Source organism: Pelodiscus sinensis, chromosome 6, assembly GCF_049634645.1.
Source record: "Pelodiscus sinensis isolate JC-2024 chromosome 6, ASM4963464v1, whole genome shotgun sequence".
In the NCBI taxonomy this organism is placed as follows: domain Eukaryota; kingdom Metazoa; phylum Chordata; order Testudines; family Trionychidae; genus Pelodiscus; species Pelodiscus sinensis.
This window is the reverse complement of record NC_134716.1, coordinates 92,467,751-92,494,519: the sequence shown is the minus strand read 5'-3', so window position 1 is coordinate 92,494,519 and position 26,769 is coordinate 92,467,751. Positions and strand designations below refer to the sequence as shown.

Below are 26,769 nucleotides of genomic sequence, written 5' to 3'. Positions count from 1 at the left end.
GTTGATAAGTAGGGGAGCCGCAGTGGGATTAGTTCCCACCCTGCAGCTTTGCCTTTTAAATGTATTAAGAGCCTGCCAGCTCTAATACATTTAAAAGGTTGAAGCGCAGCAGGGCGACCCAATGCAAGCTTGGCCAGCTGATTCCCAACTTGCGCTGGGTCCCCCGCTATGCATCAGCCTTTTAAATGTACTGTATTAAGAGCTTGCATGCTCATAATGCATTTAAAAAGCAGAGGCACAGCATCTGGGACTGGGCACGAGCTGGGAATCAACTGATTCCTGGCTCGCGCCAGGTCCCTGCTACCCACCTGCCTCCTCTACATCCCTTGGAGACAGTGCTGGTCCCCAAGGGCTTTTAAGCCAACTCACCCCAACATTGGCTCCTGCTTCCCACCCCTGCTTCCTCCGATAAAGGCAGCAACGGCGTGTGGGGGAAGGGGTAGGGGAAGTGACTAGTCTAGGGACTAATCAACAATCCGATAAACTTTTGCTTATTGGATACTCAACTAGTCGCTTACACCCTATATTGGACCGCACAGGGTCTGGCTGCTATGATGGAATGTGGGTATGTGTATTCGTCACAAACTGAAATAGCAAGCAAGTGCATGTAGGAGTGTGTGTACCAGCATTTAAATAGGTAGGTGATAGTCAGAATGACTCAAGTAGTGGAGGGCACACAGGTAAACAGACAGGTTGGTCCATGGGTAAATCAGTACAATAGGGAGTTGTCTTACTGACAACCCATTGAGCGGTGTTGTCATCCTGAAATAAGGCTGTATTCACGCAAAACTTATACTGGTGTAACTTATTCAGGGACAAAGATATGTTGCTTCCAGAAAGATGAATTAAAGCAGGATAAGATGCCAGATAAATCAGGGGTAAGGGTATAGGGGAGGGGGAATAAACCTTGTGTGTGTATGCAAGCGAATTTATGCCAGGAAAAACACATGTTGTTCTGAAAAACTTTCTTATGTAGAAGATCTAACATGGAAGATCCTGTGTGCTGATATCTTTGTCTTCAGTCTCCCTTGCAGGATGTGTTATAAGGCTTGGCCTGGTTTACTTTACCATTTAGTGCATCTTTCTTGGATTTCTTTCAGAAATAGGGGAGCAGAAGGTAGAGAGTGTATGGAAGAAGTGGATCTCTATCCATTGCATCTACCAGGGGCTCTGTGCATTCTTCCCATAAACACTCTGTTCCCCCTTCCCTCCCTCTATTTCAGGGACTCCCTACATTTCCTTCTGCTAGGACTTCAGTGTGTTCCTATTCTCCTTCCTCCTATACCAGGATCTGTCATCTCTTGCTCATGCTAATGGCTCTGTGCAACCCCATTCCTACTTCCCTCCTATTGTTTCCTCCATGTTAGGGCCTTGGTGTGCCTCTTCTCTCCTCTGCTCCCACACCAGGATCCCTCAATATCTCTCATCAGAGGTTGTGTGTGCCTGCCATTCCTTCCTCCCATGTTCTTTACCCCCCCCCCCATGGTAAGGTCTCTGTGTGCTACCTATTCTCTTCTACGTCTGCCAAATGCTCCCTACCTTCAGGCCTACCAGTATACCAGGGTCCCTCATTCTCTATCCCTTCCCCTGCCAGGGATTCGGTGTACACATTTCCCATCCCCACCATTGTTGATTCTCTGGGCGATAAGTTGTTCAGGGTTTTAAATTCTATTGGGAGAATGCAGAGAACGTGTGGAGAGGGTATATTATCATGCTGGATGGCAAAATGAGTGCCACTACTCAGTTTCATCTGAAGATACTTGCAGAAGTGCTTCAAATTGTTGCTGCACAAAACAGATTGCAGGGCTCCCATGTGTCTTACTATTTTTCCTCTTGCTGTTTCCCCCCTAAAATCAATGGGGCTGTAGTAATTGCTATCTAAACAGTCCCTGAAAGTTTGGAATTCATCTGCTTCTTCATTCAGAAGTTATTTAATTACAGACAAATGCCATCAAGCTGAGTGTGTATGGCCTTATAAGCTCGGCTGACTCATTTGTAGTACACTAATTATTCATGATGAAAATTCTTCTATCCTTGAGACAGGAAACATTTTATATGAAGACATTATACTTCATGAAGACATACACTGTTTGCAAAATCATATCCACAAAACCTCCACTTCTCCAATTCATGTTGCTTGCACGTAGATATTTCAGATCCGGTGGTGGTGCTAATGAGGAAATCTTCTCCATTTTAGTTGGATAACTAGCTTTTATTCATTCCCTGTCAACTGAAGGTATCAAGCTGGTCAGAGGGTTCTGAGCCTATTTTAGGAACTCTGTAGAAGATTCTCAAACATATGTTTAGCTTGACTATATATCGTACACTCAGGTAATGTGCTTTCACTGAAAGGATCACAAAACTGGAACTGCAAATGAAACCCCTCTCAGCCAAGGAAGTTTGCCAAATTGCATATCTCCTGTTCTTTGACAGATGTCCACGTGGGTGCTTCACATTAGGCCAGTATTGCCGCAGAGCTCATTCTCCGGAGTTTTCAGTGCAGTGTCCCTGGGGCTGTGCATGTGTGCGTGTGCTTCAAGCCACATGCTTCTACTCTGCAGGCATCACACATGCATGAGACTCCCCCCTAGTTTCTTCTCTACCACCTCCGGTCACAGACGGAGCTTGACAGTGTTCCCAATCTCATTCCGTCTTTAAGACCAGTAGATCAGTCCACCCTCCTCCCCCACCCCCCACCCCCCGGTTTTACCTGTACAGGCAGTCCCTGGGTTACGTACAAGATAGGGACTGTAGGTTTGTTCTTAAGTTGAATCTGTATGTAAGTCGGAACTGGCGTCCAGATTCAGCCGCTGCTAAAACTGATCAGTTTCAACAGCGGCTGAATCTGGACGCCAGTTCTGACTTACATACAGATTCAACTTAAGAACCCCAGGCATCCCCAAGTCAGCTGCTGCTGAAACTGATCAGCGGCTGATTCCAGGAAGCCCGGGGCAGGGGCTTCCTGTAGTCAGCCACTGGTCAGTTTCAGCAGCGGCTGACTTGGGGACACCTGGGGCAGAGCAGCTTGGGTGCTGCTGGGTTGGTCCAGTAGCGCCGCCGCTCCTCGGCGCTACTGGACCAACCCAGCAGCACCCAAGCTACTCTGCCCCAGGCGTCCCCAAGTCAGCCGCTGCTGAAACTGACCAGCAGTGGCTGAATCAGGACGCCTGGGGCAGAGCAGCTGGGGTGCTGCCCGGTTGGTCCAGTAGCGCCCAGAGCGGTGCTACGGGACCAACTGGCAGCGCCCCAGCTGCTGTACCACAGGTGTCTGGAGCAAAGCCGCGGAGCACGGGGGCAGCGGGAAAGCCTAGACGCGCCGTGGCTGTCCTGCAGCCCTCGGACTCCGTGGCTTTGCTCTGCTTTGCTCCCCGTCCCCCTGGTCTGCAGACCAGAGGGACGGGGGGGGGGGGGGGGCAAAGCAGAGCCAAGCCGCGGAGCACGTGGGCAGCAGACAGCCCAGATGCGTCTGGGCTGTCAGCTGACCGCGCGCTCCGCGGCTTGGCTCTGCTTTGCCCTCCCCCCCCCGTCCCCCTGGTCTGCAGACCAGGGGGACGGGGGGGGGGTGGCAAAGCAGAGCAAAGCTGCGGAGCACGTGGGCTGCAGGACAGCCATGGCGCATCTAGGCTGTCCGCTGCCCGCGTGTTCCGCCGCTTTGCTCCCCGTCCCCCTGGTCTGCAGACCAGGGGGACGGACAGCCTAGATGCGCCATGGCTGTCCTGCAGCCCACGTGCTCCGCAGCTTTGCTCTGCTTTGCCCCCCCCCGTCCCCCTGGTCTGCAGACCAGGGGGACGGGGGGGGGGGGGGGCAAAGCAGAGCCAAGCCGCGGAGCGCGCGGTCAGCTGACAGCCCAGACGCATCTGGGCTGTCTGCTGCCCACGTGCTCCGCGGCTTGGCTCTGCTTTGCCCCCCCCCCCGTCCCCCTGGTCTGCAGACCAGGGGGACGGGGGGGCAAAGCAGAGCCAAGCCGCGGAGCGCGCGGTCAGCTGACAGCCCAGATGCGTCTGGGCTGTCCGCTGCCCGCGTGTTCCGCCGCTTTGCTCCCCGTCCCCCTGGTCTGTAGACCAGGGGGACGGGGAGCAAAGCAGAGCAAAGCCACGGAGCCCGAGGGCAGCAGGACAGCCACGGCGCGTCTAGGCTGTCCCGCTTCCCCCGTGCTCCGCGGCTTTGCTCCGGACACCTGTGGTACAGCAGCTGGGGCAGCAAACTGGTCAGTTTCAGCAGCGGCTGAATCAGGATGCCTGGGGCAGAGCAGCTTGGGTGCTGCTGGGTTGGTCCAGTAGCGCCGAGGAGCGGCGGCGGCGCTACTGGACCAACCCAGCAGCACCCCAGCTGCTCTGCCCCAGGCGTCCCCAAGTCAGCTGCTGCTGAAACTGACCAGTGGCTGACTACAGGAAGCCCCTGCCCCGGGCTTCCTGGAATCAGCCGCTGATCAGTTTCAGCAGACTTGGGGATGCCTGGGGTTCTTAAGTTGAATCTGTATGTAAGTCAGAACTGGCGTCCAGATTCAGCCGCTGTTGAAACTGATCAGTTTCAGCAGCGGCTGAATCTGGACGCCAGTTCCGACTGACATACAGATTCAACTTAAGAACAAACCTACAGTCCCTATCTTGTACATAACCCGGGGACTGCCTGTACTCACCAGATTTCCATTTGAACCTATGGCAATATGCTTCATTTTGCACCTTTTGATCAAAACAGCAATTTGTAGCAAAACTTTCTTGTAGCAATTACCTCTGCAAGATGGGTGGGAGAGATGGCAGCACTGATGGCGATCCCTCATTTGCTACCTTTTTCAAGGACAAGTTTACCTTACAAACTCATTCCAAGTTTTTTCCAAAAGTTCACTCCTCTTTCCATCTGAATCAGACTATATACCTCCCTACCTTCTTCCCCAAACCTCATGCTAATGCATTTGAATCGATCATGCACACACTAGATTTATGCATTTTCCTTTTATTTATAACATACCAAACGATTTAGAGCCTCTCCTGGACTGTGTTTTCATTGCTAATCACAATAAGGGCCAAGCCATCTCAGCCCAGTGACTCATTGGATTTTGGACTGTAAGACTTTGTTACTCTATCAAGCGCTAACCCTCCTGACAGCATAAGAACACGCTCAACAAGAGCCATGTCTACTTCATGGCTTATCTGCAAAAGGTCCCTATAGCAGACATTTGCATAGCTACTACCTGGTCATCAGAACATACATTTGCAAAGCACTATGCACTTTCCCAAGGAACTTTCTCTAGCCTCAGCTTCTCTCAGATAGTTCTATCCACTGCATTCATGCTTGATCCAAAGTCTCTACCTCCTTAAATGGATACAGCTTTGTAGTCACCTGAATGTGGAGCACCCTTGAGGACATCTCTCTCTCTGAGGAGATTACTCACCTCTGCAGTAACTGATGTTCTTTGAGATAAGTGTCTCTGAGGATGCTCTACTACCCTCCCTTTCTCCCCTCTACTTTTGAATGCTGGCCTCCTCTACAGTCTATATCAGGGTTTCCCAACCTATGGGTCGCAACCCAAATATGGGTCACCGTTACATTCCAAAAGGGTTGCCAAGTGTCTTCCCAGGTGGCTCTGCCTCCCCTCTTCCCCCATTTTTGAATTGCCTTGGGTCACCAAGTCTTCCTGAATTGTCAACATGGGTCCCCATCTGGAAAAGGTTGGGAAACATTGGTCTATATGCTTCCAGGGTAGAGAAGGAACTGGGGGCGGGGAGCTCATGCATGTGCAATGCCTGCATAGTAGGAGTGTGCGGCTTGAGGCACCTGCATGCGCAGTCCCAGGGACACTACTCTTAAGACTCCAGATAACTGGCTCAGTGGTGGGCCACTGACCTAATGTGGAGCACCCATGAGGACACTCATCTCAAATAATGTCCATTACTGCACAAGTGAGTAACCTCTTCTGTCCTGCATAATTAGCAGTCACATTTTTAATTTTTGACTCCTGTAATTCTGTGCATACTAATGTCTTATCAGGAGCTGGTTTTGTGAGCTCAGTCTTGGTCTTGATGTCCTGTCTGTCTATACTATGAGCTTTTGGAGAGATTGTCTATTTCCTATAAAAATCTGTATAGTGCCTAATTCAGTGAGGCCTCTATGCACTTATATGATAGAAATAAAATAAACTGTTCACATTCATTTTGTTTGGAAGAGTTTGGGGAAAATTAGAACTACTTCCTTTTCTTGCATATCTTTTTTTGAAGTTGCAGGATCAGATCTAAAACTTCTAGGGTACAGACTGGGACTAAAATAATTTCAGGGAAAATTCTATAACTGATAGTGAATGAGAGTTTATTTTCCTTTTAGGTCGAATACATCAAGCTATGGTAACATCTCTCAATGAAGATAATGAAAGCGTTACTGTTGAATGGATTGAAAATGGAGACACTAAAGGCAAAGAGGTACACTAAATATTTTAGAACATTTTTTTTACTCAAATACTATTAAAATGTTATTTTTAAAACTGCATATATTTTATCTTGAGCCCAAATCAGTTCTACAGTAAAACTACTAGAAAATAAGTTTCTTTTTAAAATTGATTGTGTGGTTCCAAATGTTAAATGTATATCATAGAACAAATGACATTGTATTTTACTTCCTCCATATACATTCCCATAATAATCATACCAAGCTCCTACATAGCACTTTTTATTGTAGTTCTCCATGTTCTTTACACAGGTGGTCACTCTCATCTCCATTATACAGATGGGGAAGCTGACATACAGAGAAATAACTGACTTGCCTAAGGTCATCTAGCAGACCAATGGCAGAACTGGGAATAGAAAAATCTCCTTTTTCAATATAGTAGAACCAAATGATTGATGTTTGCTTATTTATTTTAGATGTTTTTTCACTAACGGTTTTTAGCTTGCTTTCTTGTATAAGAAAGTAGGTAGAAGATAGTTTTTAAATCATTCTTCCATGCTTTCTTTCTTAGAGAAATTGTATTTCATATGCTTTCAGTCAAACTAGATTTCTCCTACTTTATGTAATTGATATTTTACATTAAGTTCCTGTAGCTGTCAGAAATGCTACTTCTGCATCACAAAAATGATTTTGTACTGGAAGGCCTTTTTTCAGGCAACTTGAGGTCCAAAATTGTTCAAATTTTCTTCAGTTGAAGATGCACAAAGCAGTATGCTCTGCATTTTGAGTGTTTGGTCAGCTACACAGGAGAGATTAAAATGTCACCCAACTGATTAGTAGAGTGCCCACAGCACTCACAACTAGCAGCATGTGTTTTTACTGATGCTACACATCTTCATGTGACTTGGTGCACATAATTTATTCTGCACATGGATGGAAAAAATTAGACACACTGACACAAGGTATCTCAGTTTGCAAAGTAAACTAATAATGGACTAAAATCTCTAGAGGTGTCCACTTTTCTGTGTGTAAATGTAAAAAAAGAGAGCAAATGAATTTACTCAAGCAGATTGACAAGTGTGTGTGTGTTTGTTTTTTTTCTTGTTAACAGATTGACCTGGAGAGTATATTTTCACTTAATCCAGATCTTGCACCTGATGAAGACATTGAACCAAGCCCAGAGACTCCACCACCTCCCACTCCCTTAGCCAAAGTAAACAAAATTGTGAAGGTTTGTGATGTCTAATATAATATGTTAAATTGAAATTACTATTATGCCATTCATATTAGTATTTTACTTGCAGAATTTAAGAACGTTGTTTAATTTTCATTTCTGTGCATTATAAATTAAAAAATATTTTAAAATCTGTATTCATCATGAAAAATTAAGAGATTTCTAAGAGGCAGAATTGGAAAAAGAAACAAAAATCAGTGATTTTAATTTTAATAATCTTACAAAGGGGACAGAGTGAATTGCTTAGTTTGGGAACTGACTTTAAACTTGTTAAATATACCTGGTGTCCTTTATTATGAAATGTTTGTATATCGGAGGAAAATGATATTTGGACCTTTGTTTTAGAGGGTTTGGAGGTTATTAAATGATACATTTAGCTTGCATCATCTTTGTCAGATGTGCTGCAGGGAGGGACTTGCAGCATCACCTGCTCACACTGCTCATGCTGATGTCTGTGATTGCTTCTGTTCACTGAAAGTAAGCAGAGATCAGGCTACAACTTACAAAAAGGTAATAAAGTGAGAAGATTATAGAGATTTCTCTTTTTATAGAATCGACGGACAGTGGCTCCTATTAAGAATGAAACTCCTGCCAGAGACAACAGAGGTAAATGATCAATTGTAGAAAGAAAGTGTGAAAATGATGAATTGACACTTCTTATTCAAAGTTCTCCAGTAGCCTAGGTTCTCCCTGGTTTATTACATAACCATGTGAAATTTAATAGCTGGAGGAGATCTTTCTGATACTATTAAGATAATGTATTTTTAAAAATATGTAATTAGTTTTATATAAAAGGCCTGATATAACATTAAAACTTCTATTGATGTAGCTACTTCATCTTAGAGAGGTGGTGTTCCTACAGCAGTGGGAATAACATCAGTTGCTGTAGGTTGCATCTGTGCTGTGAGGATTTGCTGGCATAGCCATGGTGCTCTAACTGTGGTGTTACAGTCCCTAGAGCAGTGTTTCTCAGTGTTCAACTAGTGGCTGTTTCCAAAGCAGGCCTGTGGAACACTTTGAGAAAAACTGGCTAGAGTGTAGATATGGCCTAATTTCAGTATAAGAGATCTAGTGCATGTCTACATTTTATGCATAACTTAGCTAATACATATAGTAATTAAAATAGCCTCTTGTCATATTTTGCCATTTCAGACATTCCTTTGAGCTTTTGATACTACTTTTGTTTATTCCTCAATTAAATATTTAAATAGTTTCTAAAAGCATATCTATGGGACATTCAGGAAAAAGTTATGAGTGAATTAAGGTACAGTGAATTTAGTTCACTTTTTAGTTGCTAACTGAAGTTGCTTTACCTTTGAATTGGGAGCATCCACACAGTGGTTTAATGTACTTGATTGTCCTTGTGTAGACATGGCTTTAAAGCAGTGATACACAGACTGAGGCTTGGGAGCTGCAAGTGGCTCTTTATTGTGTCTCCTGCAGTTCCTTGCAGCACACGATATAAAACACTGTGTGATTTAATTATTAACCAACCTAAATTTATAATCAGTCAGGACATTTTTACTATTATTAAAAACTGTAGCTGATCAAATAATATTTGATAAGATATATATGTAAACATTGTAAATGAAACCATGAATTCACACTACTGAGTCTTTTGAATATTATTGATTGCTAATTTGGCTCCTGAACCACTGACGCTTGAGTATCACTATTTTAGAGACTACTTGAATACTGGATTCAGCAACAATCAAAAGCACAAAGGAATGCATTTAGTAAGGCAGCAGATGGCACTCAAAATGTGAGCAGTCACATCCTGGAGCCTCAATGGCCTTAAAGGGCAAAAAGCCAGAGGATTCCAGGAAGGCTGCAAAGAGTCAGGGAAGGGAGAGGCAATCTTGGTTGTAGTGCTATGGATAGCCTCTGTGAAAGACTGTTTTGCTCTACAAGCTGGTTTGAAAACCTGGGGAATGGGACTGTGATAGACTGGGTTTGGTGATGAGCGCTTAGGCATATGTTTCAGAGGGGTAGCCATGTTAGTCTGTAACTGAAAAAAATTAAAAAACATCAAATAGTCCTGCAGCACTGTAGAGACTAACAAAACTGTAGATGGAATCATGAGCTTTCATGGCAACAACCCACTTCTTCAGATTAATGGAGTTAAGGGTCTAGGATACTTAGGTTTATGTGCATCTTGGGAGGCAGTGACTAAGAGGCAGGGGGTCAGACTAGATGATCATAATGGTCCCTTCTGACCCTGGAGTCTATGAGTCTGGGAAGCAAAAGGTATTGGGCATCTCTGGTAGTGGGAAATGAATTTTGCTGCTGTTGAATTCCCTTAAGTTTCCCAGCTTTATTCCTGACCATAAGTCTGTCCATTTCCTTGCCTTGTGTAACTGGATTTTGTGCCAGTATTTCTGAACTCATGCAAGCATTGGGGGGGGGGGGGGGGGGGCGGCGGTGGCAAATGCTCAACCTAGAGAGGAATAGGCACAGTCTCGCTAGTTTAGGGCATTTACCAGCACCTCTGTCCATCATGGAGGGGTTGATGCAGAATGAAATGTGACAAAAGGGTTTTTAAAAGTACTTTTTATTAGGTAAATATCTGATGCATAAAATCCCCTAAAATACCAACATTATAGTCTAGCTGAAGTGTGTGTTCCTTCCATTGAGTTAAAATTATTTAAGCTTTACTGACAATGCTATATCTGATTTGTCAGCATTACCACTGTTGCATTAGAACAATTTTGTTAAATGATTTAACTTAAAAATCTTTGGTCTGTGCATATTTCTATTTGTGAGATCAAGATACCTACATCACAAGCTCCAGAATCTTCTGGTGAGCAACTGGGAGCACTCTCACTGTCTCTTCTTCTGCCTCTTTGGAATAAAAGGGGAGGGGAGGGAGGGATTGTGTGTGTATTGTTGGGGAGAAGTGAGAACTTCTTGTTTTACACTAATTTGACCTAAATTAGAAACATTTCATTTAAGTAGTGCCCTGCCTTTCATGCTATTAATTCACTTTTTTATTTTTTAAACAATTTATAAATCTAGGTCTACAAATGTTGATATTGTCATTGTTGTGTGGGTGCCTTTGTACAGTAGTAACTTAAAGGTTGGTGCAGGAGAGCAGTGTAACTAATTCACTCTGATGGAAGCTGCACTTCTTACCCTCTATCTTTAACTCTAACAATTTGTCCTTTTTTGGTCATTTAATTAAGCTTTTGTGTCAATATACTATTGTTCAGTAAGTTGTTCCATACTGTAAACTAGATCCTGTCTGTTGATGAATTGAAACTCTATATTGCCATGTTTCCCCCTCAGCTATGCTGGAGGAGGTCTTGAGTCTTAAAAGTCCTTGACCATCCATATGTTTGCTGCTCTCACAGTTGCCTTGGTGCTCTAATTCCATGTTACCTTTCATGCATGGACTGTCTTACTCAAATTGCTGCTTAAACCATTATTCTCTTCTCCTTCAAATCCCTTCTCATAACCCATTATTTTTGTGATGTTTACAGGAATCTGGCCATCTTAAAAGGGATAATTTTAAGCATCTGTTATAGGTACAGTTTAATGCTTTACATATTTATGGCCTGATTTTTTTTCAGAGATATTTAATACCTGCCACTCACATTGACGTAAGTGAGAAGATAGCATAGCTCAGCACCTCTGAAAATCAGGCCACTATTTGCATACACAAGCTACCCTTTATGTCACGTGTGCTTGGTGCCAAAATAAGAATGAGAGATTTTTTTTATAAGCACTTGGGCCCCTCTTCTTTGTAGATTGTATCCCATTCGTTCCTTCCTTTTTGTGACCTGCATTTCTCCCATGCCATCAAATGTTGCAAGGTCTCCAAGACAGGAACTATGTTGTTATGTGTTAGAGCCTCTAAGACAATGGGACCCTGGTTATAATTCAGGTCTTTAGCTGAACCACAGTGCAAATAAATAACTCTCTATTAGGCCCCAGTACTAAAAACATAAATATATGGTTAACTTCACACGTGAATAGTTCTACTTTTATTAAGCTAAATGCTTGCTTACATGTTTGTGGGATTGAGGCCTTAATTACTAATCTATATTGATAGTAACATTAAGATTAATAATTCACTGTATAGAGTGTTTTAACTAAAAACACACCTTCAGTTTTTTTAGTAAACTACACCTTTACTCAGATGTCACTAAAAGAATTTTTGTTGTTTTTAATCATAAAATAATTTCAGAATTCATAGTAATATTGAGATTAGTTTTAGACCATTTTATGTTTTTCTTTTGTAGCGGTTGGTTCTGCACGTGCACGGCCTACTCAACTTCCTGAACAGTCTTCCTCTACACAACAGAATGGTAGTGTTTCAGATATATCTCCAGTTCAAGCTGCAAAAAAGGAATTTGGACCCCCTTGTATGTAAACCACGTATCAAGGATTCATTCATTCTAGGCATTACATGTACACTCTTGCACATCTGTGTAATCCATAATTGTTGAATGGTTTAAACACACAGGTGTGTCTGTAGGTCTTGGTAAGAAGCATTTTCAGATTACTGTGGGAAACAAAAGGTTGAGTTCTGTCATTGTCCTGTTGGATATTGGGTTTTAAAATTTTCCTTCACATTTTTTTTAAACTCTGACTGTTCATTTAAAAAAATTAAAAAATTGTCCAGTCTTTTTAGTTCAAACTAAGAGATCACATAAAGCAGTTAGTATGTTTTTGAGGGCCATTGTCTGTTTTATATTTATTTGAATATTTCTTGTCCAGTTCCCATGAAGGCATTTTTTAAATTCAGAAGCTAGTAAAGTTCAGAAATAAAGTTGCAGTAGTTATGTGTGGGTAGTATTGAGCTGTTTGAGGAACTAATCAGTGTAAAGATTTAAATACATTGTCATTTATTGAGAAAATAATGTAAATGAAAACTTGTGTAAATATTCAATCCATGTGACAAGCTGAAGAATATTCAATACTTATATGTTTTTCATTAAGCACGTAGAAAATCTAATTGTGTGAAAGAGGTTGAAAAATTGCAAGAAAAACGTGAAAAAAGAAGGCTACAACAGCAGGAACTTAGAGAAAAAAGAGCTCAGGTTTGTATTGATAGCTCAGAGCTGGATAATATGCCTCATGGAAAACCTGTCAAAGATGTATGTCAAGTTATTGTAAAATATTACCAGCTTGAAATTAAATGTTTTTCTTTTGTGCAAAACTGAATGATTAGTCTACAGGATCCATAGTCATTTAGAGGGTGCGGTTGTAGTGTTGTGATAATGCAGCATATCATTTTATTTTATTCTTTTGTTTGCATCTGCTGGTCTGGCCATAACTATTTACAAATGCAACTTCAGTGTTAATTATTGCATAAGAACAACATAAGAACATCTATACTGGGTCAGACCAAAAGTCTTTCTGGTTCAGTATCCTGTCTTCTGAAAGTTGGGCAGTATCCTTAGACTCAAAATGCCATGTGCTCTGGAGGGAATTAATAGAATAGATAACCATCAAGTGATCCATCCCCTGTCACCTATTTCCAGCTTCTGGCAAACAAAGGGTAGGGACATCATTCCTGCTCATCTTGGTTAATAGCCATTAATGGACCTATCCTCTGTGATGGGGGTGGGCAATAAAATGGTGGCAGTTCACCAGAGTTAGCATCTAGTGGGTTGCTTCCACTATTTACCTGTACATCTGCAGGAATGGGCCATCGCAGCTCCCATCGTCTGAGAACACTGATCTGTGGCCAATGGGAGCTGTAATCCCTGGTACTTGCAGATGCATAGGTAAATACGGAGCTGTGAGGACTCCTGAGAGACTAACCTGGAATACCAGATCCAGCCCATAGGTCTGTATTTGCCTCCCCTTGCTCTGTGAACTCCTTTAGTTTTTTTTTTTTTTAACTCTGTTTATAGAATCATAGAACACTAGAACTGGAGGGGACCTTGAGAGGTCATTAAGTCCAGTCCCCTGCCCTCACGGCAGGATCAAGCACTGTCTAGGTCAGGGCTACTCAGCTTTGGAATCCCTGGGGGCAACAATGATATTCACAGCACATACTGAGGGTCGCAACTTAAGTGTGGTTGCATATATATGAAAATATATATGCAAATAGCTTCTTTCATACTTAGAGGATTGGGCCAAAAGAAATCTGATGAGGTTCAACAAGAACTAGTGTAGAGTCCTGCACTTGGGATGGAAGAATCCCAAGAATTGTTACAGGCTGGGGACTGAATGGCTAAGTAGCAGTTCTGCAGAAGAGGACCTGGGGATTACAGTGGATGAGAAGCTGGATACGAGTCAACAGTGCCCTTGTAGCCAAGAAGGCTAAAGGCATATTAGGTTGCATTAAGCACAGCATTACCAGCAGATCTAGAGAAGTGATTATTCCACTTTATTTGGCTCTGGTGAGGCCACACCTGGAGTATTGTGTCCAGTTCTGGGCCCCCCACTATAGAAAGGATGTGGACGCATTGGAGAGGGTCCGTAGAAGGCGACCAAAATGATTAGTTCTTGACCTATGAGGAGAGACTGAGGGATTTGGGTTTGTTTAGTCTGCAAAAGAGAAGGGGGGGGGGGGATTTGATAGCAGCCTTCAGCTTCCTGAAGGGAGGTTCCAAAGAGGATGGAGAAAGGCTGTTCACAGTAGTGACGGGTGGCAGAACAAGGAGCAATAGTCTTCAGTTACAGTGCGGGAGGTCTAGGTTGGACATTAGGAAAAACTATTTCACTAGGAGGATGGTGAAGTATTGGAATGGGTTACCTAGGGAGGTGTTGGAATCTCCATCCCTAGAAGTTCTTAAGTCTCAGCTTGACAAAGCCCTGGCTGGGTTGATTTAGTTGGGATTGGTCCTGCCTTGGGCAGGGGGCTGGACTTGATGACCTTCTGAGTCTCTTGCAGCTCTATGATTTTATACTGATTGGCAGTCTTGCTTTTACAACATAAAACAAATGGACAGAAATATTAAAAGCCTTAGCCTCAAAATAGTGCATCGTATTTGTGACAAATTACTTTCTTCTTATCTTTGGAGATAATCTTATCTTATATCAGTGCCCCATGTGAGAGCTTGTGGTTTGAAGAACACCTTTAATACCTCTGCAAACATTTTAGTTTTGTAATGTACAAGCAATATGGTGCAAGCTGTTAGAAATTTGTTAAAATATGAAGTTACTAATCTGGTAAGAGAGAGGTTTTAATATTAGTGACTTTGTCACAGTAAAGTAAAAGATTTAGAAAGACCAGTAGCATAACCTTGTTGGCTGTCCTGTATGATATTTTTAGTCTCTAAAGAGATTCTAGCCATCTGGTAATGACATAAGTACCACCAGAAAGCAAATGATTCAAGCAACTTGATTTCATGACTTCATGATGGGCCTGAGATTATTTGCAAGGATACATGTGGAATTTTTTCTAACTTCATCGATTTATATATGAATCTGAAAGATATTGGTTCTTTCTATGAGAACAAATAATAGTGTCTTAATCCAAGTTTAAGTTAATTTTCAAATGTTTGTTTTTTGAAATGCAGGAGTAGTAAGTACTATTGTAGTAAAAGTTTCTCAGCTCTTGCAGCCCAAGTGCTAAGTTTTCAGTATAGTAGTAAGTCCAAGACTTTTTGTAGAGATCAAGGTAAACTTTTTAAGTCTTAGAAAGAAGCAGGCATGAAACTAACACATTTTATGCAACGTCATGTAGGAGATTTTTTCAGTTTTTATAAGTGGGTAATGCTTATTTTTGTAGACTATTTTATTCATTATTATTACCATAAGAAGTATTTTAATGGAGATTTTGGGAAAGGGTAAAAGTTAGGGATGTGGAAGTATAATTATGTACACTGTTAACAGATGAACCTGGTCTCATTGGATAACCTTCACAGTTACATTCCGGCTCCAAGCATGTATGGGGAGCCGCCTGTGCTATTCCCGCATTTAACCGTTGAAATTTTCAGTAGTTACATGTTTGTTTAAACACATTTTTACATCCCTAATAAGAGGCTCCCCACTCGTACAAGTTTCTCATGTTGAGTTTTTATTGAGGATGTTTTGTGCTGCCTATTAATCGAAAGTTTATTTTAAAATTGAACAGAATGCTTGCTTTTTTAAATTTTTATTTTTACAATAGAAAGCCAGCCAACCTCTTTCTGAGAAAATAGTTACATTGTCAAAACTAATGTGTGAAAAAATGTGGTCTAGCTTATGTAAAACATGCCTTGTTTTGAAGAAACTTAAGACTTCAGCAAGCATTATACACTTATTTAGTTTCTATAGCTTTTCTGTAATTGTATCTAGAAAGTATTTGCAAGTGTCATGTTAACAAACTTTGTAACTCTTCTATTTTTTTTCCTAGGATGTTGATGCTACAAACCCAAATTATGAAATTATGTGTATGATAAGAGATTTCAGGGGAAGTTTGGATTATAGACCATTGACAACAGCTGATCCTGTAAGTTTACATTGGGAATAGTTTTTAAAAGGCAGGATTTTCTTCAGATTTTTTTTTAAAAGCTTTATATCATTTTTCTAGACTATAGTGTCTAAATCCCATTTTCAAAAGTGATTTAGGCTACTAAATCCCTTTCTGATTCCTTTTTTTTTCTCTAACTTCCCTCTGGCCCTTTTTTCCCCCTCGACATCTTCCCCTCTCCCTCCCCCCAACAAAAAATCCTTGGTGTTCTTCATAAAAAAAAATTGTTTGGTGTTCCTCAGTCTTAAAAAGTTTAAGAAATACTGGCTTAAGTTGTGCCTGTGTCTTCTTGGATACTGCACTTTCACTTTTTTAATGTTCAGATTTGCTACCTTGTAAAAATCTTAACGGAGAACAACTGGTATAATGGATCAGATTTCTAAAACACTCTCCACTAAAATAAGTACTGAATTCACTGAAATTTTTTTTTTTGGTAGATTGATGAGCACAGGATATGTGTTTGTGTACGAAAACGGCCACTCAATAAAAAAGGTATGACCATTTAATGTTTAGCTGATATTAGTTTCACTAAGCAGCAGCAGCTTCTGGTAGTGAGTGGTGTTTGATAGTATGGGTTGGACGTCCCTCGTCCGGTATCCTCAGGACCTGGCTGGTCCCAGATGAGAGATTTTGTTGGATCAGAAGAGATCATTTCTGGACTCCTGCTGCTGGCCCCACCTCCTGCCCTGCCACCCACGGGGCTTCTCAGCTCCCCAGGTAGCCCAGCTGGATGTGTGCCGGGCTTTCTGCCCACCTCTGCTCCCCTGTTCAGCTGGGTTGTGCGCCAGACTTCATGGCTGCCCCTGTAGCCCAGCTGGGCTGTGTGTGCTGGGGACTCCCATCCCCTCCCGCTCTTGCCCAGCTGGGCTGTGTGCCAGGCTTCCCCCCAGCTCTCAAGCTGGACCACATATGTTGCCAGACCAGAGAGTCCCAGTTTATAGAAGTGGAACCTGTTTTTGTAATTTGAAATCACCTACAGGGACCAACCAAAATGAGGCCCCATTGAACTAGGCACACTGCATACACATAGTAAGAGAGTTCCTCCCCCAAAGAACTTGCAATCTAAATAGACAAAATGAACAAAAGGTGATAGAAAATTAGTAGTAGTATCTCTGTTTTGCAGATAATTTCTGTGCCTCCATTTCCTAAGTTATTTGCACATAGGATATATTTGATCTGAGAATTGTACTGTAATATCTCAAATCCCATTCCAGTGCCTTGACCACAAAGTCCTTTTGCTCTAATTCACTCAGATGGTCACTTTTAAATTACCAATAATCAATTAACTTGAATTATTATATAAGCACCTAATGAAACTTCTTCCATAGTATATACATTTGTGTAATAGAAAACATGAATCTTTATAACCTACAGTTAAAAATTAAAATCATGAGTCTTTAAACTATAATTATATTTACAATCTAACTCCAGTGTGTGGTGGGTTTAATAATGCATACTTTCTAAAAAATAAACATGATGTTAACAAAGATGAAAACTGATGGAAATGTTCATATGTTTTTTAGAAGAAAAAGTGGTATTGTGTCAAGATAATAAGAAGGACAGTTGTGAACAGAGTTTGAACAGACTAGATAATGGTTTATGGTGTGGTCAAAATGGTTCCCACTTGTGCCGTGGAAGACATGGGGGCAGTATGCCAACAAATTTCTTGTATCAGTTGGAACTCCAGAAAGAAATATTTGAGTATTATCTGGCAAAGATACCACAGAGTCCTATATTCATATATTGCCAGCATCTCTTTAACTACTCACTACTTACAGACTGGAGTTCAGTTGGCACTAAGTTAAGTTGATGTGCTTTTTGAAAAAGTGATTCCCCCCCCCTTCAAGTCCTTGTTCCTGTTGATTCCATTCTAGGTGACTCATAAGCAGTGCCTTTGGAGGCAGGCTTGGAGTTCATGGTCTTACAGCCCTGGTCTGCCAAAGGCACTCATCTTGGGGTTGCTGGGTAAGCATGTATTGAGATGTGGACTGAGGACTAGGTAGCGGCCAGTAGATCTCTTGGATCGGCACCTGTTCCAGGAAGACTGCTGATTATGCTTGTGCCTTAGTTGAGTGGAGAGTCATGATTGCTGGTTGGGGCACCTTTGCTAGTGCCTGCTTACCATCTGTGGGGGGTTAGTTGGAGTACCTCTCTCCCTTGCTTCACAAGTGGCTAGTCTCACCTCATTAAGAGCTATTCAGCCATAGAGCTTTGTAGATAGTTTTAATTATTGTTAATAGTTATAAATGGAGATAGATAATAAAGTCCCAGTTGGACTTTGCCCCAGGCAGAGCATGACTCTGTCTCATGGGTTCAAGTCTTGCACAGGCTGCAAGAGGCCTATGCCTATTAGTGATCCCCATGGCAGCTGTCTTTAATGCTTGGGCAAATCACATGTCAAGAAGTAGTACTGCATTTGTAAGAGCTTTCAGCCATGAACTCAGAAGAAGAAGGATGTCTGCCTCCAAGCCCTCCTAATGCAGTCAGCCTTTGCCTGTTGCCTGAGCCCTCCTGCCAAGAATCAGCAAACACCTCTGCATTGGTACATAGTAAACCACTGGCACTGGATTCCACCTGCCACTGCTCAACATATCCAGTATCCTGAGTGTAGGGGCCTGGGATCCTGAGGGTATGGGATTTCTTTGGCATCTTCCTGCTGGGGCTGGTGAGGAGGGGTTCCCTTCCACTGGCTGGCAGCACAGTGCTAGGGCTGGTAGGGAGGGGCTCCTTCATGCTGACCGTTAAAGCTTTGGGTTGGAGGAGAGATCTCTCTCTGCTGCAGCCCTGATCCCCTGAATGGGGCTCAAGGGGAACTTGCATCATGAGATGACCTTGTGGCTCCAAATGATGGTTTTCAGAGAGGATGCAGACTTCAATTCAGTAATTGCTTTTTGATGGATTGGGTCTTTTTTCCAAGCAGATGGATGCTGGACTGCATTGGGTAAGTGATGCCCAGGCCATTTTTTCACTCATTGGGTATGTGTACGTCATAGTCTGCTCAGAAGTGCTTCTGGACCAGCCCTGTTGCCAAAGCCTTGCCAGGGTTCTGCAAGAAGGGATACTAGCTTCAGGTGACACCATCCCTCTTCATAATGCTTGCTTACACAGCCTGGGCCTGCCATATACCTTGGTGCTGTTGCAGACAGGATGAAGGTTCGTATTATGTCCAACCAGAGAATTACGTCTTGGTTCATGGCCTGTATCCATTACTGTAATAGACTGGTGAAGGTGCCCCTGCCAATGTTCGTGATGGCCCACTCAACTAAGCTGCAGGCATCACTGATGGCCTTGTGGTGCAGGTGCTGATCCAATAGATCTGTCAGGCTGCTACCTGGCCCTCAGTACGCATATCTGTATCTCATTACATGCTTACCTAATAAGAATGGGATTGATGCTGCAAGATGAAGTGCCACGAACCTTAAGCCTGCTTCTGAGGGTACTGATTGTGAGTCACCTAGAATGGAATTGACATGAGTAAGCAGTCGAAAAATAAATTATTATCCATCTTTTCATAACTGTTGTTTGAGATGTGTTGCACATGTCCATTCCATTCCATGCTCTCCTGTCCCTCTGTTGGAATTGTTGGTATGAAGGAACCAAGAGGGTGCAGGACCAGTGGTCCCTGATATACCACAATATGAGCACCACATCTGATTTTACGGATACTGCTAAGGTGGAGGTCTCCAACTATGCATGTGGATATGTGCACTCTGAATGGAACGGATGTGAGCAGTACATCTTGAAGAAGAACAGTTTAAAAAGGTGGTCAATTGTTTTTCACTTCTGTTAACATTTTCAGTGATATCTTGGTTGGCTGAAGTTTTCAGAGCCTTTTTTCATACCTTCAAAATACCAACAGGCTGCAGTGAATCTTTTGGAATTATCCCACAATGACACATTTTGGAGTATCTTCAGCAAGACAGGAAGTGACAGGAGAATTTTGGAAAAGGGGAGGTAGAGAAAGGTACACTATTTATACACAGTGAGAGCTTTTCTCTCTTGCCTCTTTGCCAGGTTTCTTCTTTCATTATTTCTTGATTGTTTTCATACCGATAAAACAGTTGCAGGTTATTTAAAACTGCTTCCAACAACCTGGTTGGTTAAACATTCAGCATATGAATTTGGTAGCAGTTCAGTTTTCCTTTTAGCATGTCAATTCATTTCCATTAAAGTACGACCTATGAATATAATATACTTGTGGAGAATACCATAGATGATAACTAATTTGACAAAGCTAATTAGAGAGGAAACAGAAAATGGCAGCCTGTGATCGTAAGTCATGACTTGCAGGTGTCTTGTCATGCAGAATCATCGGGTTCTGTTCCAATCCTCTGTATTGATTAACATCAGTGGAGGAACTGATTCTATGGAGGATGCTAGGAAGATGAGCAGTTGATTGGAAATGGGATATAAAATTGATGTTTTGCATTTGCATTAGAAACTAAAATAATTCATTATGGAAGAACCATAACAAAAAAGTCAGGTGTACACTTAATATATTTAATAATGTTCTGAAAAATATGCACACTTTTTTTTTTTAATTGTGGAAGCTGTGCCGGGAAGTCAGGAAAAGCGGCCAGCCAGATCCAAATGCTGCGAGTCCCTAGGAAGGGAACCGTGAGCCGCTTGAGTTGCGCACCGCTGTTCTAGTTCTAAGAGAAGAAAGACTTATTTCTGGTAGCTTGAAGGGAGAGAAGGTGAAGAGGGAGCATACTATATTAACAAAGGAATAACCTATCTATTCAAAAAACGTAGTTTTTACCTGTTAATGTTCCTCATTTGGACATAAGACTCAGTTTCTACCAGTCATACACACACCAAACTCACTGAAGTCCGTGGGAATTCCATGCATTGAGGACTTGCAAAAACTAGGCCTGCTAATAAGATTCAAATGATCAGAAGATGTTGTTTGAGTGACCTATTGATAGTTTCTTAGGAAAAGGGTAGATTCTGAGATTGAAAAATGTTCAGTTTTTAAAAATATTGATTCAAGTAAAGATTAGTATAATGAGATCATCCTAGGTCATACAATACAGCAAGACTTATTCATACCTTAATGTTAAACTGTAAAGTTCAGTAATTAACATAAAGTAAAATAAATTTGGATTGGCTTTCAAATAGCATAGGCTGTGATCAGATGATTATAGCAGGCACCATTAACAATATTTGACTATCCTATATGTACACTGATTACTTAGAGATAATATACAGATTTGATTAAAAGAAAACGTATTATATTCTCCTTTGATCCATATTCTTCTGTTTCAGTTCTGCATTTTCTGCAGAACAACGCATATTCTAAATTTGCAGTACTGCACTTGAAAACTGTTTCATTTGCTTGGTAATTTGGATTTATACTTTTAATTGCACAGATCATAAGAAGTTACAAAAGATGATGCAAGAATCAAAACTTAATTACTGAAGTCAAAGCTTTCCATCTCATTGTGAAAAAGTTCATCATATTGTTAAATAGTATACTTCAAAGATTTTATATACAGAAAGAAGCAGGGAATATCATTGGTCTTGACTGTGCATACAAAGGATCTTTATTTTTGTGCATCTTGTAGATGATTGGGTTCTCTGTGGTGCTTTCCTGATTAATACATCTCATCCAATTAAAAAACTCTAGTGATGTGTAGTAATTATAGTTTAATGAACTTAAAAATTCATTTCTTTTGTTTGTTTGAGAAGATAAGCAACATCCTTTTAAAAATTTGCAGCCTTTTCTTCTAACAAAATCACTTAAAACGGAGTTTCACTTCATCTGAACAAAATTGTAAAGATCAGTTTTTATGTTTTGCTGACTAAAGAAACTTCTCCTGGAGTGATTGCGAATGGATAAAAATGTGGGGAGAGTGGTTCCACGGTTGAAAAATCTTCATATGATAAGGGTATAGCTATAAAAAGTTAAGGAGCATATGTGGAAAATAAATGGTGCAATTTGTAAACATTTCCAGCCATATAGATAATTATACTTATGAATTTAAGACTAATATAGGTTGTACCTCTCTTAACTGGGACTTCCTGGTCCAGCAACATCCATGGTCTGGCACTGATCACAGATGTTTCTGGACCACAGAACCCAGAGATAAGGAGGTCTGGTGATGGGGCAGGAGCACTCAAGGGGGCACCGTGGACTCAGCCAGGAGCTGTGTATGTGTGGAGGAAACGGGCAGCACAGCGGGGAGCTCTGGTCCTAGCCCCAGCAGTGGCCATGGGGCTCCTGCCCCAGCCTCCGCCTCAGTGGCAGTGGAGCCAGGCAGCTGCAGAGCTCTATCCCGGCCGTGGGGCTTGGGCTCCAGCGGAGGCCGTGGAGCCAGGCAGCTGTGAATCTCTACTCCAGCTGCAGAGCTCCGGCTGTGGGGTTCCAGCTCTGGCAGCAGCGGGTGCAACAGCATCTAGAGAGCCCTGGGGGGTTGAGGCCCTAACTCAGTGGCAGCCTGGGTCAGGAGAGGAGGGACCTCCCCTAGTCTGGCAAAACCCCTCATTCGGGACCAATCAGGTCCCGAGGGTGTCAGACCAGCGAGATCCAACCTGTAGTTGAACTAATGTTGGATTGTAGTTGTCCAGCTCAGAAGGGATGTAATGAGTAATTTATTTTAAAAAGCAAAAAATAAGGCAATAATCTTTGCCATATTCTTCAACTAATTGCTCATATCAGTTTTATTTAGGCGTGCACGCAACACACTCACACCTAAATCGAAGGTTTTTTCCTCAGCAGTGCCTGTTAGTTGGCAGGGGAGCTCCTTGGAGTGATGCCTCCATATCAGTGCATATATACCCATGCCATCTTTCCACCTCCTCAGGTCCTGCTTACGGCCCGTGATGGCTATTGGCAGGGCTCGACAAATAATACAATCTACTCGCCTGTGGCGAGTAGATTGTAACCCGGAAGAGCCAGGTTCGGGCGATCTGCGCATGCGCAGAACGATCTGTGCATGCGCAGATCGCTGGACAGCACGGCTGGCGAGCAGGGCTTGCCTTGGTTCGGCGAGCCCTGGCTATTGGAATGCACTTCTCTTGCTCTTTGCAAGTACAACCTCATTGGTTCCTTCGTTCACCAGTTAGTTAGCAGTTGTTTCTAGTAATAGTTTTAGCGTTCTTAAGTTGTTTCTACTTATTATAATTAGTTGGTTAGTTGTGGGGTTTCTCACCTCATGCTTCTCCCCCACCCTGGAGCATACCGGGCCTCAGGGCTTCCAGCCCTGTTCAAAGTGCCTAAAGCCTATACCTTGTGGTGATGTGCACAATGCGTATCTCAATTGTCTTAGTGTACCTCATCTTTCAGGCTATGTTTACACTGCATTGCTCTTTCATGAGAGTAATGCAAATGCAGCCGAGCAAAATTGCAAATGAAGAGTGGATTTGAATTTTCCGTGCTTCATTTGCATAATGGTGTCTGGGCATTTTTTTGAAATACCCTATTTCAGAAAACAACCTGCCATCTAGATGGGGTTATTTCGGGGGAAAAAACCCTTTCGAAATAACCCCTAAACCTTATTTTTTAAGGAGTAAGGATTATTTCGAAATAAGACTTTTTTCTGAAACAACCTCGTCTGGGTATTTTGAAAAAACACCCAGACGCCATTATGCAAATGAAGCACGGGAAATTCAAATCCACGCTTCATTTGCAATTTCACTTGGCTGCATTTGCATTCCTCTCTCAAAAGAGGAATGCAGTGTAGACATAGCCTCAGAAAGCAGCATGATCTGTCAAATTTTTAAACCACAAACCAAGACAGAGAGGGATATGCAGTTGAAAATCCTCCTCATGGAGTGTGAACTCTTTCCCACTTACGTCTCAGACTCTACCAGGTAGTCATAATCCACCAGCATTACAGGAGGCTGCAAGCATGTCTCAATTCTCCCCAGCACTGAGACAAAGCACCAGTGCTTGGCACTGCTCCCAGTCTTTGGTGCTGCAACCGAAGAGAAGATACGATAGGAGAAAAATCTCATGGCATGCGCCAAGAATATGTCCCTAGTCACGCTACTGTAAAATGCCATTGGCCTTGACTATGACTGCACTAGCACCATCTTTGTCTTTGCTTACTGCACCAGCACTGGTGGTAGCACCGGTCGCAGTACTGGCACCCGGCCATATGCTTCCCCCTCCTGTTGTCTGGCACCAAGGGAAGTCCACAGCCATAGTGAAACATATTTCGTAGCACCGATTACTGGACCTCCACCACACCTCAGAAGTGGAGACAGAATTGGTTGTTTCTAGAGTGACCATCCATCAGTTTCACTCTGGGGGCCAATCTTACTCCTGGCACCACTCTGGGCCCCAAAGTGCCTCTGTGCAACCAGCCTAGTTGGCCACCCCAGTGGCAGCCTCCAGTGTAGTGACCTTTTTGGATCCCATGGACCTTCAGTCAGACCAGGGCACTAGCACCTTTTGATCAGGTTCCATCTACTCAGTGCCCTGAGCACCCCAGTCTGCAACACCACTGCCAGAGCCCCCTACGTTGGACTCTAGACCTTGTAAGGAGTCACCCAGAACACTTCTAGGGGGTGATGCATCGGCTGAGCCAGATAATATACTAGGACTGAGGGTCCACTTAGGGTGGCACTTCATCTAAATAAGACAGTCGGCAAGATAACCAAGGCCCTTTGGCAGACCCCAGCTTCCATTCCTCTCATTGCCAGAGGAGTGGAGCACAGGTAATATGTCCCTCAAGTGGGTGATGAGCACCTTTTCACCCACCATCTGCTGAGCACCCTGGTTAGTTGTCCAAGATGCTAACCATAGAGAATCAGAGTTAGCTGGGCTCTTCCCCTAAGAGCAAAGAGCCCAAAAATTGGATTTACTGGGCTGCAAGGTCTACATCATCAATGGTATCCAGCTCAGGATGGTCTAGATCAGTGGTTCCCAAACTTTTCGGCATTATGCCACCTTTTTGATTTTTGAGAAACCCTCATGCTCTTCTCCTCTCTCCCCCATTCCCCAACAGCAGCAAAACTTGTTGAGCAAAAAAAAAAAAAAAGGATTGACCGGGGCCGAAAAACAAAAATAGCAGCAAAACTTAGAGGGGGAGGATTGATGGGGGGGAGCTGGGTCACCTCCGCCCCCCCCGCCCCCCCCCCTCCCCCCCGGAATTTCTTCACGCCCCCCAGTTTGGGAACCCATGGTCTAGAGGGTACTGGGTCCTGCTATGATGGCAGGGAACTGGACTCTATGACCTTTTGAGGGCCCTTCCAGTTCTAGTGTTCTATGAGTCTATGAATCAGCAAGTAATACTGAGCAGGTATGCCTATAACTTCTGATGGGTGCTTGAAAGGATTCCCACCAAGAGTTTGGGATGATGACAGACTAAGAAAAGATCGTGTGTCTCTAAGCTCTGCAATCACTTGACTTGACCAGACCAATTCCACCACCCACACGATGGCCACCATGGTTGTAATGAGGCAAAATTCCTGGTTGCAGGTCCCTGGCGTTGCCTGGAGGTCCAGACAACCATTTAGAATTTGCCATTTGAAGGCTCTGGCCTCTTCTCCGACCAAACTGATAGCAGGCTCCATAGCTTAAAGAACTTAAGGGCTATGCTGAAGTCTCTGGGCTTTTATACCCAGACCTTCAATCCTAGGCCTCCACCCCAGTCATTCCAGCTGGGCCCTAGGATAGACTTTACGAGGAGCAGAGGCAGGAATGCGAATGGGAGAAATAATAGGCATCAAACAGCAGGTCCCTCTAACAAGGACTAATGCTCCAAATTGGGATTTTGAAGGAGCACCTGGGGATAGCATAGCAGTTCACACAACAGACTGATCCTTCATCAATTTTCTATCCAGCTTCCAACCTGCCTGGTCTTTCATCCTGATGGACTTTTTGATCCAGGACTATTACTAGATTATGGTGCTTCCCATTGGCCTTTCTACGACCCCCAGGGTTTTCTCCAAATATATGGCAGTGGTGCCCACTTGCCTGAGAGAGTGCAGGGTCCAAGTCTTTCCATACCTGGCGGCTCCGGCACTGGCTGATACTGCGCATGCGCAGTCAATGACAATTCCGCCGGCACCCATGCCCATGGTGCCAGCTGATGAGACCTTGCTCCCTGCGGTGCTGCAAGCAACGGCGCCGACTCAGGCACTGCAGGTGGCCAGCGGCACCGTACAACACTCTGCACCGCAGCCTCCTCCGGCACCGGCACAGCTGTTAACTCCCGCAGCACCACTGATTCAACCCCAGAGCAGCCATGCGACCGGGACCACACCACTTCAAACGGCACCGTCTTCTCCTGCAGATTGTTCGGTGCCGAATGAGGTGCCCTTCAAATCAAGGCGCGTGCGGACCCCTTCACTCATGCCTGAAAGAGCACGGTTCTTTCCGGGACCTTGGTCACCAGCTTCAATCTGCTCTGAAAACCATCGTGCTTCTCATTATGTCTCCACTAGAGACCGATATCATAGATCACCGCAACGATCACCGTCGTACCATCACTATCGCTACCACGATCTCTGCATTTCTCCCCTCGAAACTCCCTCCCACATCCAAACTTCCTCTTGTACCCCCAGCCCACACCCTCTCCTCTCACCAAACTCCCTTCCAGACCCTGCCCTCCTGCACCCCACCTCCTGCAACCCATTCCTATCTCACTCACTGGCAGCTCTGTCCTGCACACTGAACCCCTCATTTTTGTCCCCACCCGCTTATGGTTGTGGACCTCTATTCTAGATCACCAGAAAGGGTGGAGCTCATTCCTTTCCCCTTTTGTCATAGAATCATAGGACTGGAAGGGACCTCGAG

The 26,769-nt window shown here is 43.4% G+C and overlaps 1 protein-coding gene across 4 annotated transcripts in view; it reads left to right on the top strand.

Moving 5' to 3' along the window:
* The window catches only part of KIF2A (kinesin family member 2A), a 95,848-nt gene that overhangs the window by 21,073 nt on the left and 48,006 nt on the right, over nucleotides 1-26,769 (top strand). For 2 of the 4 annotated variants that reach the window (XM_006134427.4, XM_006134429.4), the window contains exons 2-8: nucleotides 6,319-6,413; nucleotides 7,490-7,609; nucleotides 8,164-8,218; nucleotides 11,854-11,976; nucleotides 12,554-12,654; nucleotides 15,906-16,001; nucleotides 16,460-16,514. In XM_006134427.4, coding sequence (XP_006134489.2) covers nucleotides 6,319-6,413; nucleotides 7,490-7,609; nucleotides 8,164-8,218; nucleotides 11,854-11,976; nucleotides 12,554-12,654; nucleotides 15,906-16,001; nucleotides 16,460-16,514 — 645 coding nt within the window. The remainder of the gene's footprint in view (nucleotides 1-6,318; nucleotides 6,414-7,489; nucleotides 7,610-8,163; nucleotides 8,219-11,853; nucleotides 11,977-12,553; nucleotides 12,655-15,905; nucleotides 16,002-16,459; nucleotides 16,515-26,769) is intronic. The other 2 variants (XM_006134428.4, XM_006134430.4) reach the window with 1 other exon arrangement.